The sequence below is a fragment of the Hyaena hyaena genome, unplaced genomic scaffold (assembly GCF_003009895.1).
Source record: "Hyaena hyaena isolate Hyena2069 unplaced genomic scaffold, ASM300989v1 scaffold_87, whole genome shotgun sequence".
Taxonomy (NCBI): Eukaryota; Metazoa; Chordata; class Mammalia; order Carnivora; family Hyaenidae; genus Hyaena; species Hyaena hyaena.
The window spans coordinates 1,875,033-1,896,504 of record NW_024080718.1 but is presented as its reverse complement, the minus strand read 5'-3'; the positions used below and the strand labels follow the sequence as shown (position 1 = coordinate 1,896,504).

The following is a 21,472-nucleotide window of genomic DNA, read 5'->3' as shown; positions in this document are numbered from 1 at the left end:
ACCTGGTCCTTGTCCTAGCTGATGAGGTTATGTGACCTTGAACTGGACATTTCATTGCTCTCGACTTTCATTTTGTCACCTGCAGAATATGAGAGAATTCAACTACATACTCTCTAAACTAACTCTTGGGCAGATCAAGCACGAAGTAGACCAACATTTTCGTATCGACAAAAAAAATCACTCTTTTGGCATAGTTTAGACAAGGCCTCAGTGACAGACAACAGGGCACAGGGAACAAGACTGTAGGCTCTCATGTGCCACTTCCACGGCCACACCGGTGGTTCGAGCACATTTATTTGGATCAAGTTAAGGCCCAAAGAAGTTTGTTATGGAAGTAAGAGCAGACTGTCCTGAGACTTTTTAATATTTTTTCCCCTTAATATATAGTTGTTTCTGAACTTCCAAGATTCTCAAAATGTCTCTGGTTGATTTAAAGTATGCTTTGATTTAAATAACTGTTACCAACAAAAATAAAGAATGTCACTTGTCAATCACAAAGTTTTTTAAAGTTTTAGTCCCAAGTAACAGAAGTATCAGACCAAAGAGGAAGAGAAGTGCTTTATATGCTAATTGGGATTTAGGACTTGACAGAACAGTACCAAATATACTAAACTCGATCACACTTACAGCTTGTTGTTCACTGGTTATTATGCCTAAATACCATCATCATCCTAAACGCCGGTCATCTAATCAGACACTCAGATTCCCGGAGGGACGAGTCGAACGTGACGGATTTTTTTCATCCTCAAAGTCTAACAGTCAGTTTGAACTATCTGCAAATCTGTTTTTTTTTTTTTCCTTAGACTGGAGTACAAGATTGAGATACTTAGCTGGTGAGGCAGCTTGGCCATGTGCCAGTGTTTGCACTCCAGTATAATTTTAGTGTGTGTGTGTGTGTGTGTGTGTGTGTTTGCATGTGCATGTATGACAGATATTTGCGATTGTTTTTAATTGGGGAATCTATTGGCATTGTGGCATTCTCAAAGGCGGATATTCCTACAGGCATCCAGATAGCAGGACTCGATGGCAGTCCATCCTAGAGACCGGGCCAGAGAGCCAAAGTGCAATTAACAGTACATTTCCCCAGTGAATATCTGTTCTCATGGACATTCGAAATCTGTGTGAAACGGCTTTCTAGAGGGAGAAAAGTATGTATCCACAACTTCAGGACTTTGGAGACTTGTTTCAATATATCCCAGGAGGGCAAACACGTACTCAAATCAGCCCGTTGTTGTACGTGGCCTTGGGAAAAGCAGGTGTGTTACACCATCAGGCCAACTCTTTGCTTCCTGGCCTCTGAAATTGGCAGAATTCTTAACATAACACAAAAGTATAAGTTACTCCAGGCAAATAGTTAGCTGTGTGCCAAGCCCACCTATGATTTTGGCTGGGCCAGCCTTCCATTTCTAATGAGGGAATGTGAAAGAGTAACTGAAGAGCCACAGACAGGAACCCTAGGCCAGACTTCCACTCCCTGCCTTCCTGCAGCCACACAGCTTTTGCATACTTAGAAGACAAGACACTTCATGTCTGTCATCGCAAGATGTGCCGAAAACTCTCAAAAAGCCTACAGTCTTAGAAGAGAATACCTCTGGCAGTCATGGGTGAATCTCTACAGGTGGTAAAATTGCACAGAACTTAATACACACACACACACACACACACACACACACACACACACACGTGAGGCCACATAAAAAGAAACATGTGAATGCATGATCCTGGTTGGGATTCTGTACTATAGTTTTACAAACCACCACCGTGGAGGGGAAAATGGGCGAAGTATTACAAGGAATCGTTCTGTATAATTTCCACTACTGCAGACGAATTTACAATGATCTGGATTAAAAAGAAAGATTCACTTGCTGGAATTTGGAGTAGAGGAGAAAGGGAGAAAGTAAGGGAGTCTAATTTTTTCTCTCTCCCGGAGAAAGGACAAGAAAGAAGCTTTCTATTAAAAAAAAATACAAATGTGTAAGGTTATCAAAAGTTCCCTTTCTAGTTTGATGTTTTTCCTATCTAGGAATTTGGAAACAATGTGAAGGTCCTTCCTTCTGATCTTTTTTAGCAGGGAAGGAGAGAGGTCAATAAAATCCAAACAATGTTGGTGTAGAACACAAAGTATCTCTAAATATGTACCCCCCATCAGCTATTTTTCATACTGAATACTTTCAAATGTCGCAATATCACACATAGTTTATCAATTTCGCATTCAGTTAAAAGTCATTAATCCTGTAAGAGATTTTATTATGATTCATGAGCATGGGAAGCCTAGCCGTAAAACCCAGCATAATCATCTTTTGTAGATTAACTGGAGTCTGGAAGTGCATTCCCACACATCTGTCTCTGCTTTCACTATGGATTTTACTTGGGGAACCTAACACCATGGTGGTGTTCTCAAATTTGGATATTCGTCTCTGAGGTCCAGAGAGAGACAGGAAAAGCAACTAAATTTATTGAGCGCTCACTATGTGCCAAGCACTGTGTATTGAGCTGCCTAGACCAGGAAGGGTGGGGACCCATGTGCGGTGAGGGTACAGGCTCATGCCCCAGACATGACATCACACTACCACTCTGCCCACTCAGAATCACTGACTTAGGAGGCCAAAAACGATTACATGATTCAATGGCTAAGGTCACAGACAGCCATGGAGAAAAGGGCCCCAGGAAAGCAGCATCTACAAATCCCAAGTGGACAGCTGGAGCCCTGCGGCCGGTTTTACCGGAATATAGAAACAAGCAACATAATCAACAGGGATGTTTCACAAAAATCCACTCTCTACTACCCAAGCTTGAGGACTTTCAGCACCATAATTAAACACAAAGCCAAACCAAATGAATTGAGGTCACAAAATGAGAAATTAGTATGATACAAACATGGGGGAAAGCTTCTTGCTTCTACAAAGGCTAACTGTATATTCAATCGATTTTTTAAAAAAAAGACAACACAGATAAATATTCATTTAAATATGATTATGTCCACTCTTTCTTTCCCACGAGTAGAGCACTCTTAGGCTTCGTGTCTTGGGCCCTCACAGCTGAGGCACTTGGCTTTCCTACCGACCGGCTCCTCCAACACCGCATCCTCAGCTCCCCGCTGGCTGGTCTGCCAGACCACCCCTCCCCCCTAGATTCTATCTCTGCAGAAGCAGAGTATGCTCTACCACCTGGGATCACCACTACCTCCAAGGCCACTTCCACTGTAAGCAATCGCCAGGGTCCCAAAGTTCCCTTCTCATTAAGATATGTTTTGAGTATGCCATTCTTCTGTTCTGAACTTGGCAGTGACTCTCTTAGGAGACACGGGTCTATAACCCTCTCCTTTAATGTCCATCATCTTGGGACATCTTTCCTGCTCATCCGCTTCTCCTGGGTCCCTTCACCCCTTCATTCACACCTTCGATCACCTGGCCTCCCTCTTAACCTCACCCAATGCTGCTCATTGACTCATTCTCTCTGCACACAAACTCAATCGTTTAACGTTGGAACGCTTTTAATGTGTGTCATTGTACATCTGAAAGTTATCCGGTTTAGCCTTCCAACTGTAGGAGCAGATGAAAATGGAAACAGAACAAGAGCAAATGCCTCATAATTACTATGTGGGACAAGGGTGAGGCTGAAGATGGCGACCTAAGTATTAGAAGTTATATAAACAAGAAGCAATTTCATTCACCCTATTAGAAAGTATTAAATTTTAATTGCCAATTAGATTTACTGCTATCACCTTTTGCCAACCATCTACCAGGAACTAGACATGCTGGCTAACAGAGCAAAGGAGGGATTCTCAGCTGTGTTTTACACGAGGAGACATTTAGACTCAGAGAGAAGCAACACTGGCTTCAGGCTGGTCAGTGCTGAGGCTCAGACTCAAACCCAGATCTGCTATCACCCAAAGTGTGTGCACTTTACACTAGCCCAAGTAGGAAGAGTTATTCCGAAGAAGGACATACCAGATGTTCTCTGTCACTGCTAAGAACAACACAAGAGGAAATGGACTGAAAACCGTATAAGGAGAAATTTAGGTTGAATGTAAGAAAGACCCTCTTGTCACAGGCAGGGTGTTTAAACTTGCACCGCGTCACCGAGGGTACTCATGAAATCTTTCTAGACAGCTTTTCCTCATATATAAAGAGATTTTTCTACCAAAGACAGCTTTGAGGTTGTAAGCAAACTAAATAGAAACGTTTTCTCAGTCTCAAAAATTTTACAAGAAGATAAAACCTCAAAATAAGGCATCTAAATTTTCAAATAAATTCTAAGTTTTTTTGCCTTAAGGAGAGAAAATATCCAGTACTCAAATGGGGGGCGGGGGACCTAATTTTTTTTTAACAGAATAACTTAAAAGAAAAGGAGACAGCAATGATGAATACATTCCACATTATAATAACCCTGGGCAGAAAACTCTTTTTTTGGCAAGAAAACAAAAAAGAGAAAACAAATCCAGTCACAAGGGAATTCTTCACGCTGAGATCAGGTATGGCCAAGCGCTCTCTAACTACACACTCTAGGTTCAACGAACATCCTATTAATCCCATAATGTACATAATGAACATAGAAGCCTCACTTGCTTTACTGTAGCAGGAAACAATGTGGTACTAGTCAATACGGCATGAATTCGTTCCCTGTGAATACTGAGGAACATTCTAAGGGTTTCCACAGTGCAGGTTACATAATAGAGCAGTCTTGTTCCCATAGGTGCTAACAGTTGAACAGGATCCCAGTTGATGTCCACTGAGATGAGTGATTTAACAGCCAAGCGGATTAAGACTATGTGTTAGACTAAGTTACCATTTTATTGTTCAGAAAATTACAGAGTTTAAATGGTTTCTGTGTACCTCATCCACCACCTAAACAGGATGTAAAACAACACACAAAATCCTAAGCCTAACTGATTCATGGATAGATTTTATTACCCACAAAAAAAGAGACCACCCCCGGCAGAAGAGCCTTAGTAATAAAAAACCAGGACACACCATCGCCCTGGTTCGATAGCCTGGAAGTGAGCACGCCGTACATGGCAAATCCAAACAGAACACCATTAAACTCTATCCCATTGCTATGAAAGGGATTCCAAGGGGGTGAATTGGGGCTGGGAATGAGTTCATTTTTATCCAACACATATAGGAAATAGATGGTCCAAAGATAAGAGGGAAATAAAGAATGTAAAATCAAACTTGGCTGACTCCTAAACAAGAAATTTAAAATTTAATAAGAGCATAGGAGAATGAAAATGTTATAGGACGGACAGTATTGTCACACATTGCCTTTCCATTCCTTCCAATGAACTCCTAAGTCAAGTCGCATACCCAGCGTCAGGAACAGTACTACTCATGGAATGTAGGGTCTCCAGAGAACAGGCAGGGGTGTGGGAGAGTTGGGGAGTGGGTGGAGGGGGGTGTTGGAGGGACCACAAAGATGGTCAACTTCATACCATCCAACCCCATGCCAGATCTATCAGCTGATAGCGATGCTTCATCAATTCCCATTTAGGGAATTTAAAGAACATTAAAGTTGGGCCATTGGAGAGAATTATGGCAGGAAAGAAAATGTAGGGGCAGATTCTATAATAAGGAAACTATACGCTAGGGTCAGCTTCTGACACATACTGGTCTATGTCTTCTCTGACATCAGAATCCTTTGGAACAGTGAATGATAAAAGACTGTGAAATAAACGGTACTTTATAGGACAGTATCAGCTATAATCTTATGATTCCCTCTTTCTCCACATAGGGTAATTCTCTCACCTCCCTGGGCTTTGGTGGTTCCCGTAATAGGGTGCTCCCTCAAGACCGAAAATATTTGGATCGTCTGGAAACTTGGCAGACCTGCACTTCCTTTATTGGTAATGTTAATGCTTAAACTTCTAAGTTATGTGACATTGCTACCTTTGTTATTCCGACTGTGAAGTCCTTACCCCTTTAGTGATGTAAAACCTGGGGTGTTAGATTTCTCCCCTCCCCCAATGAACCCTTAATGGTAAACCCCACTGCTTTGTGCTTCAAAATGCCCCCCCCAAAGAAATCAAAGAGACACATAGTTATTAACCCGATTTTCCCCTTTTGCTTATTTTCATGTTAACACCAAAAATTAGGTGGCAAAGGAAATGGGAAGCGAGCAATTAAAAGAGGTTTTTATAGAAAAAAAATTAGAAACTACCTGAGAAATTACCCTGTGAGGTTTTGCCAACCAAGCTTTCTTCTGTTTTTCTGATGATCCAAAGCTGTGACGAAAATTCTTTGAAGGTGCAGCGCTAGAGTCTATTTTGGAAAGCACAACGCTATTTCCAGGAGTGAGGGAATGGAAACATTAATATAGGGCAAGGCATCCAGAGTCTGTATCGGGCCTGGGTGATAGCGGCTCGCAGCTTACTTCTTCAGGGGAAGGGCATAAGCTGGAATTTGAAATTATTACAAACACTGCTCTGATGCCTCTGGTTTGTATTTTTAACCCTTTGGTAGCCTCTTCAAAAATACAAACCATCAGATTAAAAAAAAAAAAAGCCAAAGAAGCGATTCAAATCCACGTTCTTATTGGAAATCAAAAATGCAAAGACTATGCTTTAGACACCATAAGAAAGACTGTCATTCTATTGAGCAAACATTTACGAAGTCCTGCCATAGGCCTGACATTACTAATGTCAACAATGGTGATCGGTGATCGATGGGAGTGCCTGCAAGGGTTGAATCAAGTTTTTTCATGGCTTCTCACTTAATTCCTACAAAATCATCCTATGAGATGAAAACTATCATGGCCCTTTATTTTACGCACAAGTCGACTGGAGCTGGTGACAATGAGCAACTTGCCTCCATAAGCTGATAACTGAACGCAGGCAGTCTGAGCTCTTAATCACTTTGTGGAATTTCCTCCCAGGTCCTATGTGCTAAGGGTAAAAGGATACATATAATAAGCTCTCTACTTTCAAGAGCTCATTTTTAAACACAAAGGGTAGCCGGACCCAGAAACCTGAGTATACAATTAATCGTTTTGCCACCAAGCGACTTTAAAGTTATCTGGTAAACATAAATTATCAGCATGAACAAAGAGAAAAAATTAGAGCAATGTATACTGAAGCAGCGGCTCGAGAGAACTATCCCGATCTTTCTGGTTCCATTTCCCTTCCTCCTTAGAGCCTATATCTGACAATTTAATACCTACCTTTTTAAACCTATATTAATGAGATAAAATGACGCACTATTTTGAGGAATCAAATATGTATGTATACATTTGAGATTAGCCTGGATATCTGCTGTGGCGATAAAGAGAAAATGTAACCTCAGGCCCTCTAGAACAATATACAGCTACATTCAAATAATGCTATAGACTGCTGCTGGGATTGGAGAGCAACACAATCATTTCTATGGAAGGACTTTTAAATTCTAAAGAGCTCCAAACACTTGAAAACTGGAATATAATTTAGCTTCACAGCATCCAAAGCACAGGGTTCTAATTTAATGGGCCAGCATCCGATCTTCCTGTTTGGTTCCCCAGACTCTAAGTGCCCCAAAGGTAGCCCCCATCCGCATTGTTGCCCTCAGTCTCCCCAGGACCTACCACAGGGTTCTATCCACAAAACTGTCAGAAGACTCTCCTAAACTGTTTAGACAAAGGGAAAATTACAACATCAAAGGGTCTTGCACTGGAACTCTACGGGTCAAATGGTCCCGCCACACAAGAGAGACTCGAACAAACAAGCGAAGAAAACAGTGTCCGAGCGGTTTCTTGCATGTCTGTGTCGTCCATCTTACATGCTTGGCCTTCTGCACGTTACCACGTTCAAAGAGACACTCAAAGCGTGTTTTCCGACTTAATGCACCGAGACCACAGCAAGGCTTCCCTTGGTCATAACATCTAGGCTTGGCTCTGTGAACTATTCACACCCAAACAGGACTCTCTGAGAATCATAAAGCAATCTCTCTTTACCTGAACTTAAAGAACTGTCATTAGACAGCCTGAGTCTAATGTAAGAGTAGATTTAACGCTGTTTTTCTGGATCTGAATAGGGGGCAAAGGCCTGCTAACCCAAGCCTGCTTTCAGCCACTCGTCAATACTGAGGAAATAGAAAAAGAGACTTTTGTTTCCCACAGCATCCTTAAAAAGACATCTTATGTCTAAAATCTCATATATTATAAAATGAATAAATAATGAGTGAAAAAAATAAATGTCACTGTCACTGCTGCATTGGATTACCACTGAGGATGGAGAATGGCGTAGCCTGGATCGGTCAAATTGACAGTTGAGCTGAAAACCTTAGGTCAACCACTACTCCCCGCCTCTTTCCCACCAAGTCTTTTACCAGAGTTGACCCCGGTTCCTGGCCCTGCCCCCCATCTGGCAGAGGTGCTAATGAGTAGGGAAATGGCCAAAGGGCAGGCAGCAGGGAAAACAAAGCAAAGAAGGGGACGTCAGGCTGGATCATCTACAAACTCAATAATCAGTCCCTGGGTAACTGAGCAGGTTGTCTCAATAAAGGTTCTTGTGTTTTACAGCCCTACATGCTTGAAAGCCATTAGTTACAGGTAGAATGTTCCTGTGAGGTACTTAAACACGAGAAAAAGCATGGGTAGATTAAGCTACCTGCCCAAAGGTATTCGGCTCATTAAAACACAGAAGCCCTTATTTCCAAAGTGGCGACAGTAGGCTTGACGAAGTCCCATCAGATTGAAATTTCGCCAAAAATGGTTAAATGTTTGTGTCAAATATTGAAGAGTTTAGAATAAGGAATCCCTGGATTAAAAACAAAATCTTAAAGTTAAAACAGATTCCACCCTTTAAAACAGAACAAGGGGGCCTGGGTGGCTCAGTCGGTTAAGGGCCAGACTTGGGCTCAGGTCGTGATCTCTCAGTGGTGAGTTCAAGCCCCCTGTCGGGCTGCGTACTGACAGCTCAGAACCTGGAGCCTGCTTCGGATTCTGTGTCTCCCTTGCTCTCTGCCCCTCCCCCACTCACACGCTGTCTCTGTCTCTCAAAAATAAGTAAAAAATTAAAAAAACTTTTTTTAAATAAAAAAAGAACAAATATTCTCTTGAAATATGGAGTCGTTTTACCTATGTTGCCTAGTAAAAAAAAAATGTGTGTGTGGAGAGATAGGTAGATGTGCCATATTCATTTATTTATATACATCACGAGAATTTCTAACATTTTAGAAAAATTTACTGTCATCCATAAATACTCAATTTGGGGTAAGCACAGGTAACAATGTGCATGGCGGTTCAGATAAAGTCTTAAATACATTTACTATCCTATCATTTCATATCATGTTGAATGCCACGCTACCTGACGTTTAGTAAGAGTAGAATTGTCTTGGGATTTTCTTGAGCTCATTCTTTTGTGCAGAGAAATAGAACATTTATCTGAACTAGCTCCTGTCTATAATTTGCCACTTACTCACAAATGGGACAAAACTATGGTCTTCCTTGATTGTAGTTTGTTAAGGCCCCATGGTTACCGCAGTATTGTATCAGCTGTCCCTCCGTGGCAAACCCTGAGGTCAGTGGCTGTATGGTTCTAAACAGTCAGGATCTGGTAAGCAGCGGGCCACGCCAAAGAGAACTAGATGACAAAACAGGGCAAGTTATCGGCCTCTCTTTTAAGGATTCATTTAGCAGAATAATTAAGAAGAGCATGTCAATATTCCGACAAATAAAAAAGGAGATTAATCTTGAATCAAACTATTAAGGAGCAAATCTGATTCTTGCCTTCAGAGTATGATTTATTTCTTAGTATTTTCATATTTAACCTTGCCATTTTAAATAGTTACGTTAGGAAGTTTGGCAGCCAGCAATTAAAAAACCAAATAAAGTTAAACAATGATAATAATAAAGTGAAGCCACTTCTCCCCCACAGGGTTTCATGAGGGTTTGCAAAGTATTCCATGTGTATCAGAAAATACTGGAAAGGGGATCATTTCAGAAAACACTGCTAATCAATTTTAAACACGTTATATGCATTGGAAGATTAATATTTAAGTTACTGAACACATATCAAAGAACCATGTGCTCTAGAGGGAACATCTCCATTTTGTAACACATGTTATAACTGCAACTTTCTAAGGGAAAATGGTTTTGCCTCCACACACTCCATTAGCATTTCTTGATGCTATATCAAAGTCATTTCTTTCTCTCTGACTCCCATAAAAAGTTACAATTATCTGCAATATACATTATTGGATATTCCTTTCTAAACATCAAAGTTATACTTCAGTTTAAACAAAGCAAGTGTTAAATTACAAATGGCTAAAAGCTAAAAAAAAAAAGTAACAAACATCTGGAGGGAAAAAGTAATGGAAATGAAAACCTAATGTTTGCACTTCAACATCAGATTCCCAGGTTCCTCAATGCATTAATGTTTGGGATCTTTAGAAGAAATCCGAAGAGTTTTAATCAGTCTAGTTTGTAATGGGTCTTATTCTGATCTAATTTCCTGTTCTGGATCTTCAAATCATCACTTAAGTTTCTAGATTTCTTCAAACTTGAAAGAACAAAAACCCCCTTATTGCCTATCTAAAATCCTCACGTTTGACTGACAGCTGAAATGACATCACCTTCCTGGGCATCACACACTCTTTAACAAAAGACAACTCCCTCAGAAGAGACAGAACAGAAATGTGTCTTTTTATTTTAGTTTATACATGTTTTGCTTTAAAGAGAGAGTGTGCATGAGCAGAGAAAGGGGCAGAGAGAGAGAATCTTAAGCAGGCTCCACGCTCAATGCAGAGCCTGCCAAGGGGCTCAGTCTCACAACCATGAGATCATGACCTGAGCCCGAATTAAGAATCTGACACTTGACCGACTGAGCTACCCAGGGACCCTAGAAATGCATAGGTTTAAAATGTACTGCACACACCCCATTACCAAATAAAGAGAATGAGCAACCCATGAAACAGCTGGGGTTTGTTATTAACTTCCTACCGATCATTCAAAATTAAGCTTCAGCAACTAGTCCTTGGTTCCATTTTCAGGTCAATTTCAGTATCTCCAGAGGATTTTTTTTTTCTCTTTACAAACCATTAATTCATAATGGGGGGTATACTTCCCTTCTGTTATTAATTTCCTTTCTCATAAAGATATTCTGAAAACAAAACACCTCCAAGCATCTTTGTTCCCATTGCTTTATTCTTTATTATTTCATCCTCTGGAAGTACTAGTTGCTCCTCTAAGCAACATCTGGATGGAGCCTTTCATCCACGAGGTTCACATTTTCTTGAGCTTTTAGTCCATTCTCTGAAATTTTTTTCAAATATTTCCCACCACTAAACCTGTTATGTGATGAGCTCCCTTCATAGGCAAAAACTGAGAAAGGCAAATATTAAATGCCTGGTTTCAACTGGCATAAGAACTGACTAATGGAATTCTATGGAGGGTCCAAGAAAACCAGCACATGTCTGCCTGTGTGTATGGAGACAAACAGAAAGAACAATACTTTCAAACTGATGAACAACACATGGCACCAAACCTCCACAATTGGAAGAAAGATTTATAAGCTGCTATGTAAAATCTCTCCCTTAATTGAAAATAGATTTAAAATGTACTTTTATATGGAGACACCTGGGTGGCTCTTTTGGTTAAGCGTCCAACCTCAGCTCAGCTCATTATCTCCAGGACCGAGAGTTCAAGCCCCACCTCAGGCTCTCTGCTGTCAGCACGGAACCTCCTTCGAATCCTCTGTCCCCCCACTTTCTGCCCCCCCCACATGTGCACTTGCATGTACTAGCGTGTGCTCTCTCTCTCTCTCTCCCTCAAAAATGAATAAACACTTTTTAAAAATTACTTTTGGGGCATCTAGGTGGCTTAGTCAGTTGAGTGTCCGACTTCGGCTCAGGTCATGATCTTGTGGTTCATGAGTTCAAGCCTCGTGTCGGGCTCTGTGATGACAGCTCGGAGCCTGGAGCCTGCTTCGTAATCTGTATCTCCTTCTCTCTTTGCCCCTCCCCCACTCACTGTCTGCCTGTCTCGCTCTCTCTCAAAAATAAACATTAAAATAAACAACTAAATAAATAAAAATAATAAAAAATGAACTTTAGTTTTCTTTATAAGCATTTCTTAAGCTTGATGAAATCCGCATGGATACAGTAAAGACATGATACCACCAATGATCCTTGGTTAGTTGGACACATGACTGTCGCCTCACTCTATGTGTGTTAACTATTGGTAGCTGTAAGTAGGGTCTAGACTGTTGGAGGTATCTACATGAAAATATACAGAATTAATCACAGTATCTAACATTAATTGAGTACTCACATGTGCCATGTCTTTTATCAGGCCCTTTGCATGCATGATCGTCTTTAATCCTTACAACAACTCTATGTATGAGAAACGTATGTATCTAGTAACTCTGTGAGAAACGGGCCACTCTTACCCCCTTTTTAGAGATAAGGAAACTAGATCTTTAAAAGGTCATGTAATTTGCTCAAGATTCCACAATTAGTCAAGTGATGGGCCAACATTTGAACCCAAGCCATCTGAATCCAGATCCTGAGCTCCCAAGTATTAAAAGACCAGGTGAAAATTTTGGTCCCAGTTGCCTCTCCTTCCTTTACCTCTCATCTCCTCTATGCCAAAGAAGAAGAAGAAGAAGAAGAAGAAGAAGAAGAAGAAGAAGAAGAAGAAGAAGAAGAAGAAGAAGAAGAAGTCGTCCAGACTAACTCATCAAAATAGCAGACCCAAAATCTAATTCAAACTCAGGGAGTGGGGGGAACAAAGGAGAATAAAGGAAACAATAGAAGTGCCCTTAATCAAAATTCAGTTAATATACTCACTGGATTAGCCAATGGTCCATCTGTCACCAAAACAAGACCGAAGCAAGTTTCTCTCCTACTTCTACATATGTACTTTTGGTTAGTCAACTCTTGAATAACCTAGGAACTGCTGATTCTAATCACACCAGATAAGAGAGTTTATTTTTTTCCAGACCTCTTACATGGTATTGCAAGATTTATAAGACATCTTTTTAAAAGTGAAAGAACTTTACAACAAAACGAAATAACTCAGAAGAATAAAAGGGTAGCAATTTGGCTTTTAGGCCATGTACCTAGTAAATCTAGTCAAAAATATATCTGTAATACAAGGAAATTGGTCAACGACACTTGGAAAGAACTGAACTAACTATAAAGGACAAGCCCATTTCCTATGGAAAATGCAATAATTTATTTCTTTAGTACATGCTTTCCAGCAAAGAATGGCACTGAACTGACTGCCTTGCTGTGACTGGCTGCATACTCTACCCAACAGTATACAAGCAAAGAGGAAACACACCGTCTAGAAAAATACACAATTTCCTTTTATTTCCTCTTCTAAGTAGAACAACTCTTCTTTGGAGACCAAATTAGGGCCTTGTAACAATTCACTACATGACATCGTTCTTTCTCACAGCCAATTAAAAATTTGAAATCATGGGGCGCCTGTGTGGTTGAGTGTCCCGACTTCAGCTCAGGTCATGATCTCACAGTTTGTGGGTTTGAGCCCTGCATCAGGCTCTGTGCTGACAGCTCTGAGCCTGGAGCCTGCTTCCGATTCCGTGTCTCCTTCTCTCTCTGCTCCTCCCCCACTTGTGCTCTGTCTCTCTCTGTCCCCCAAAGGTAAATTAATGTTTAAAAAATAAAATAATTTAAAAAAATAAATAAAAATTGGAAATCATGAAAGTCAATGAGGATGACCCCAGAAAGCAAGGGTTTCTATGGTGGATAGAAACATAGGCTTCTTATTCAACAGAAAGACCAGATACCTGGAATCCATATATCACTCAAATGAGGAAGACTCCATTGAGAAAAAAAAATACATAAGTCCTTGGCTGAAACACTGGCTGTGTAAAGAGGAGTGGTGGGAAATAAAGCCATAAAAATAAGTGGATGTAAACTGTGGGAGCCTGAAAGTGCTACGGCACTTTGTGATTAATTCAGGGGTCAGTTGTGCAACTAGACACAGCTTCTGAGAAAAGCAGTGAGATGACTACAGCCTACAGATGTAACTGGTGAACATTACAGGATACCCAAACAGTAGAACAGATTAGAGGTAGAAAGATCAGTTAAGAGGCAAGATATGGCAACAACCTAAGTGTCCATCTACACATAAATGCTTAAGGAGATGTCGTGTGCGTGCACACGCACACGCGCACATGCGTACACACACACACACACACACACAGAATATACGGGACAGAGTATTGTTCAACCATGAGAAAGAAGGAAATGCTGCCTTGCATGGATGGACCTTGAGGGCGTTAGGCTAAGTGAAATAAATCAGACAGGGAGAGACAAATACTATATAACATCACTTATATGTGGACTCTAAAAACCTAAACTATAGGAATGAGAGTGGAATGGTGGTTGCCAGGAGCGGAGGATGGGGGAAAGGAGGAAATCTTAGTCAAAGATACAAAGATACAAACTTTCAGTGGCCAATTCTGGGGATCTAGCAAGCTATTAGTCAACAACACCATGTAATATACTTGAAAGTTGTTAAGAGAGTAGATCTTAATTGTTCTCACCACAAGAAGAAGAAGAAGAAGAAGAAGAAGAAGAAGAAGAAGAAGAAGAAGAAGAAGAAGAAAAAGAAAAGAAATGGTAATTATGTGAGGAAATGGAGCCCTTAATAAATGTTACTGCAATAATCATTCTGTAATATCTAAGTATCAAATCATCACTTTGGTTCCCTGAAGTTTACATAATTTTATATGTCGATTACATCTCAAGAAAGATGGGAGGCCAAAAAGAGGCCACACTTGATGGAAGGTTTTGTGCTCAATAACTTTCATTGTAGTTGCTTACACTTATTTCATTATAGCAACATTAATCTCCGGACTTTAAAGAACTTCCCATTTTCTATTACATTGCGTTTTAGAAAGTTGATACAGGTCTTTCTCATTGATTAGCTCAGTAGGATGGATGCCCTCTCAAAGTTCCGAGGCTTGGAAACTGGCAGGCCTATATTTGATATGCATGCCAGTACCAACTTAGCCAACCACGTGTTCACTAGCATGTAATGGAAGCGACCCTTTTTGACTTCAGAGACTAGGCAGCTTTCTTCTCATTTGCCAGAACTCTCTAAGAGCCCTGAGCGGATGTCAGAAGGCTGAATATCTACCCTGAGACCACCAAGTTGGAGAAGCCAGGTGTGCAGATGCTCCAGATGCACCCGGACTTCAAGCCCACCTTGCGAAAGCAAGATGTGAGTCAAGAAGCCTCCAGATTGCAGACTCCAGGTGCCCAAGTCAACCCCAGGTGTGTGAGTCATCTCAGCTGAGGCCCCAGACATCCTAAATCAGAGACAAGACTTTCTGCTGTGCCCTGCCCATATTCCTGACCCAAAGAATCCACGAGCATAATAAAATGGCTTTTTATTTAAAAAAAAAAAAAGGCATTATTAAGTTTTGGGGTGGTTGATTAATTAGTCCGTAACCACATGTACAATAAGAAAGGTGATAAATCCACCAGTTATGGAGCCCACACTTAGAACATGATACTTAGTTCTGGGCGACCTATTTCAAAAGCTTAATAAACAAACGTACTGAGAAGAGAACAACAAGAATGTTCCTTTATGGGGGGAAAAAATGTAAGGACTAAAGATATTCAGACTAGAAAAGATGAAAAAGAATATGTGTTAATTGTCTTCAAACATGTGAAGGTCTGTCATGAATAAAAGTGAAAACAATTACTCGATATATTCCCAGGAAGGAGGCCTAAGGACAAGGAGCGGAAGCTACAGGGAGTCAGATAGAAGAATGTTCTAATGTTCAGAGCTTCCCAAGAAGGAGGAGGCAGGCTTCAGAGGTAGTGAGTTCCCTAACACCGAAGATCTCAAGCAGTCCAGATGATTACCAGCTGGGGGGTAGGTTTGGAGGTCATTCATTTATGGACCAGAAGATTGAATGCAATGCTCTTACTTTAAGGTTACACTGCAACACTGAGATGTTTTTAATCTAACGATCATTCCTTGTGCTAAGAAATCTAATCCCAACACATGTTGAGCAGAGGAAAAAAAATACAAGATGAATAAATTAAATGAAAGGCAATACCACAGTATAAATAGAAAGTGATGTAGAACTCAAGAGGAGAAAGGAATGGCATACCAGCAGGAAAATACACTCCAAAACAGCAGCGAAGACACTTTTGAAAGAGCAGAAGCATGAAGAATAAGCCAGGGAAGGGGGAAAAAGGAAGCCAAAGATCCCATCACAGATGATTCCTTGTATGGTAGATGCCTTTATCTTTCTTGAGAAATGGCTTTATTCATTTTTAAGACTTTTCTCCTCTGTCAGTGGGACGACAGACCAGAAGAACGTGGGCAGTGCAGCAGCAAAAGGAGCCAGGTGTAAGTGGCAAAATTAATGAAGCTCTTCAGCTATCACTGAACTTCTGGTCGAAAAAAGATACAGGATCTGTGCTCCCGTGGGATCAAGAGCCCTTGCATAGAAGCCATGGTCACGAATGTTAGTACATAAGAATGACCACTAACTAAAGGAAGAAAAAAAAATCTGGAAACTAAAACCTGGTTTCCTAAAAAGCCAATGTAAAAAGGAAAACACAAACCACCTAGTAAATGAGATGTGTCCAGAGCAAAGCCATGGAGGAAATTAAAAAAAGAAGAAGAAGAAGAAAAAAAGAAAACGTTAAAATGTTATCTCCCACACATTTCATCTGAATTTTATCACCATTTGTAATCAACTTCCAAGGTTTCATAATACCCTTTAACCTTAGTTACTCAACCCGCAGAACAAGTCATCTCATTGTTACTCTGTTTGAAGGAAGAGTGGAGACTTCTTTTCATGTTGATAAGAGATAGAAAGAGGAGTCCCTCCCAGGAAAGAAAAGCGTTCTGAGTAAACTCCTGGAGCCTCATGGTAAAGAGTGGGGATAACTTGTCGCCTGCCTTAACCCTTTCAAAGATTCATCGGACCAGAAGTTAGAAATACATGTAATTGATAAAATAAAAGTAATTTTCACTTAAAAAATAAAATTTTCTTTACAAAAAAAGACCCAACAGAAATTATATCTTATTACTCACCCATTTCCTAGGTCTGCCTCTTGGCCGTTTTTCTCCAGTGGCTTCTGCTTTCTGCAAAATGAAAAAGGAAGTCATATTGTTTCCTACCTGACATTATTTATAAGTGCTGCACCAAGGGACACATTCCAAGCGAGAATGTTCTGGTTTGTGGTGAGGGATGGAGATTGTCTTCTCCTTGTTTGAGTAGATTCCTCTTCCGGTTTTTCACTGCATGATGTCAAGAGATATCCATGCAACTCTCACCCTAAAACATTCCCCTGGAGTGATCTCCTCTGAAATGCATGAATATACTTCTAAAAATCCATTTTGCTTTTATTTCCATCCACAACAACAACAAAAAAGTACTCCCCCAGATCCATAATTACATAAAGTAGTATTTTAGAAAGTCAGTGTTTCTTAAACGATTTTTTCCATGTCACCACTAAAGTTACAAAAGTTAACAGATACATTGCTTTACAATGTACAAAGCAGTTCTACCTTACTAATCAAAAATAAGTCCGAAGTTAGAATACATAGGCTTCTAATTCAAAAAACCAAACATGTGCACACTTCAACATAATTTCCCATTCCTTGCCAAAAACAATCACTTGTCCATCAGTTCATTTAAAGCAAAGAGAGAAAAAAAAGTTGGCAGAAGTCATCAATGTTTGTCTCTGAGCTGGAAAGTAGGAGTGCTAAAAAGCTAAAAGGCATTGTTGTTTGTTTGTTTTTTTTTAATTGCTTTTCTTCATAGAAGATTTTTCTGGTAACATAATTGTTTTTGACTGGTGGATCAAATTTCAACATAATCTATAAAGTAAATTCCCTGTTTTTGATCCCTACTCCAATCCCAAAATACACCAAAACACATACAAATGCATGCACGTACACACACCCATACACAATATACATCTCCTATATAAACATATATTTATACTTTCCAGGATAAAGAAAAGTTCATGCATCTTCTTCTGTATATAAGAATCATCCCAAGGCTGTATAAACACAAAACACAAGTAGTAACCTGGGACACCTGGGTGGCTCAGTCAGTTAAGCATCCAACTTCGGCTCAGGTCATGATCTCAGGGTTTGTGGGTTCGAGCCCCGCGTCGGGCTCTGTGCTGACAGCTAGCTCAGAGCCTGGAGCCTGTCTTCAGATTCTGGGTCTCCTTCTCTCTCTGCCCCTCCCCTGCTCACGCTGTCTCTCTCTCCCTCTCTCTCAGAAATAAATAAAACATTAAAATACACACACACACACACACACACACACACGCACGCACACACACGTACGCACACACACGTAACCTAAACCAGGATAACTTGTTTTGAATTCTACTTTTTGTTTCTAAAATGACCTGTTATAACTGGCTACACTGCCAAGTGAGACTTTCCTCTTTCTCTCTTCAAAATGCCTTGTAAAAATAGATGCAGAGAGAAGATGGATGGATGGATGGATAGATAGATACATAGATATATAGATACATAGATACATAGATAGGCAGGCAGGCAGGCAGGCAGGCAGGCAGGCAGACAAGCAAGCAAAATATGCCACAAGATTTCTCACAAATGGCATCTCCCTGACCCGGCCTTACAATCCAACAGGTCCTAGGAATTAACTGAAATTCCGCATGATTAGAATAATGTTAGTTCACATTTATTGAACATTTAATATACCCCAGGCACTGGGCTAAGTCATTCACATGTGTTATTTTAATCTTTTTAAATCTTATAAGGTAGGTATTATTATTCCTGTTATTTTACAGATGAGCAACTAAGTCTTAGATAGTTGTGAAAGGTCACACCTAAAACTGGTAAATTGCGCACCTGGGATTTGAATCTGGTTCTGCTGGCCTCTAAAGCCTGGTTTCTCCCCTCCTAAAATACTACCTCCCCCTGGCATACAGGCATTCTATACCACACGGAGATATTTTCGTCAACTAAAATTGTCACTGACTTAGCTAATTTCCCTGAACAGAAGGGAACTTGGTAACCTATAGGAGCTCGGTCTGTCCATCAGGTTTGGGCACTGTGAATCGTTTCCTACCTCTGAATGATTCCACAAAGGAATCATTTTTTGTCAAAGGTTAGTGTCTTTGTCTTACCTTTAGTTGGAAGGGCCAGGAATTAGCGTAAAGGAAAGCCAGGAGCACCCAGTGAATCACACCCTCTCTCTGTGTGTTGTCTTAAGGAGAGAGGAAGTGCTCTTAAGCGGAACACAGACTCTACTTTGGAAAGCTTAGATTCAAATCCCTGCTCTGCCATTTTAGCTTTATGACTTTGGGCGGGTCCCTGAAAACCTTCATTTTGCTTCATGTGTGAAATGGAGATAATGACTCCTGGGAGGAGTAAATGCCCACCATGAATGAAATGCTCCATAAATGCTCTTTTTCATTCCTAACAAGATGGAACTCCTCAAGGGGAACTTTTCCTTCGAGTCAGTCCAATCTCAAAGAAGGTTCAGTCAATGCAAATATTCCATTACATCCATCTGTCACCTTTAGAATGAAGCTTTTAAGAAACCCTTTGGCTAGTACGTAGTGAGTTACACGAGCACAAAATTCCTTAATACAGGAGCAGTGTCTGATTTAATCTTTGGGATCAACTGTGAGATTGCACAGTTTACCCAGTAGTAAGTTACACAAACATGGAAGATAGAAATCCTTTTTAATGGGCCTGGGGATGGTAGTTGGGGTTAAGAGGAAGAGGCTATTGACCTTAAAGGCTAACAGCACTACACCAGGCTTTCTCCGTAGAGTTGTTATGTTTCAGGGGCTACGATGTGATCCGGGCGTATCTAAAATCTGCTGAAGAGAAGGTTGTTTTCTCAAAGGGTTTCACTGCATTTCAAAGTCAGAGAAAGCAAATCTCTCAAAGAGAGAGAGAAAGCCCTGCAGAGAAGAGGACTTTAAAATGAGCATCTCATTTACAAAAAGCCTATTCAAAAATAAAATTCGCACCATTAACTAAAGGGCAAAATATCACAATTATCACTTGGACTTGTTAAAAGCAAACTTGCTCCTTGGTCTTCAGGCCTGTGTTACATGTAAACTGAAACCCTTTTCTGAGTCTACATCTAGAAGAAACACATTAGCTGCGCTGTGTGGCGTCGATCTGGGAGGTTACCATTGTTCTTTAAGACCCACACTATTTAATCATTCTGATCAAACTTCACAAAGGCTGCAAAACAAGTTAGGATTTTGGTCTGTAAACGAGCACAGATCCAGGATTTTTACATATAGGAAAACACTGGCTTTAACTTTTCTCCTGTGTTTAATGCCCGTCGGAATATTACTTTTCAATAGAAGACAAACAAAACATTTCAGGGGCTTGTTTTGTTTTGAAGATATCAACATGTACAGTACTGTGGGGTATATATTTGGTTTTCCTTCACCAGAGTGGAATTTGGTTCTATACTACAAACCCATGTATAATTGAGACAGTAACTTGTTCTAAGTATTTACAGCTTGTGGGGGTGGAGGGCTGGGGGCTGGGGAAAGATGCTGGGAATTCTGCACGTGTAAGAACAGAAATTTCAGACTATACAATCATACTAATATTTGCAACTGCCACATCATTACTTGTTAAAAGTTACTTATTCCTCGCTTGTTTTCATATTTTTGCTTTTTAAAAAAAAGCTTGGATTCAGAACCGTATGTTTAACTTCATAATATGCTTAGAAGCGAGTTCAGGAAGAATGTTAAGTGGGAAAGGCAATTTTTTTCTTTTCCTGAGAAGTCTTACATGTACTCCACACTAAAATCCTAATCCTAATCATAATAACTAAAAAAGGAAATTCATCTAACAAATAGAACTCTTCAACTTGGAAAGAGTGCTTAGCATTAGTGCCTGGCGCACAAGATGTGCTCACTACGTATTTACTGAATGAAGAAGGAAGAAAGGAAAGCAAGAAACCCTGGTGTTTATATCACATGTGTATCTTATTTCCCTCCTGCCATCAGTATTCTGCAGCTTTGTCGGAACTCTAGAAAGCATTTCATCTAGCCCCTTCAGTGAACAAATAAGAAGAGTGGATGTGTTCTGATCTCCAAAAACATAGCCCTGTGGGTTTTCGGGGGCAGAAGTTTGGGGGTATCAGCTGCGATGGGCACACAGTTCCAATCATTTTCTAAGCTTGTCTCCAAAGGGTTTCTTGAAAGCTAACTTCTAACCTGCATTTCAACTTACTGGAGATAACCTAATCCACCCTGTAGCAAAGAGTTCACAAAATATCCGACAGCACATAATAGTGGAAAGATCAGAAGCTTTAGAATGAGACTTGAATTCAGGCCCAGGTTCCACCATGTTCTAGAATGGAACATTAGGTCACAGTTTACATCTTGGAATCAGAGTTTTCTCACTTGTGAAATGCAGATACAATATCTACATCAGAGGCTTAAGGGAGCTGATATATGTAAAGGGTCTAACAAAAGCTAAAGCATTTAGTAGGACTCAAAGGCAGTTCCTTCTCTCCCTCCATACTTTAAAATGTTGCCCT

General features: G+C 40.4%; 1 protein-coding gene across 1 annotated transcript in view; it reads right to left on the bottom strand.

Moving 5' to 3' along the window:
- Positions 1–21,472, bottom strand: part of HMGA2 (high mobility group AT-hook 2) — a 136,125-nt gene that overhangs the window by 105,658 nt on the left and 8,995 nt on the right. Inside the window, exon 3 of the mRNA XM_039234293.1 lies at positions 16,999–17,049. Coding sequence (XP_039090224.1) covers positions 16,999–17,049 — 51 coding nt within the window. The remainder of the gene's footprint in view (positions 1–16,998; positions 17,050–21,472) is intronic.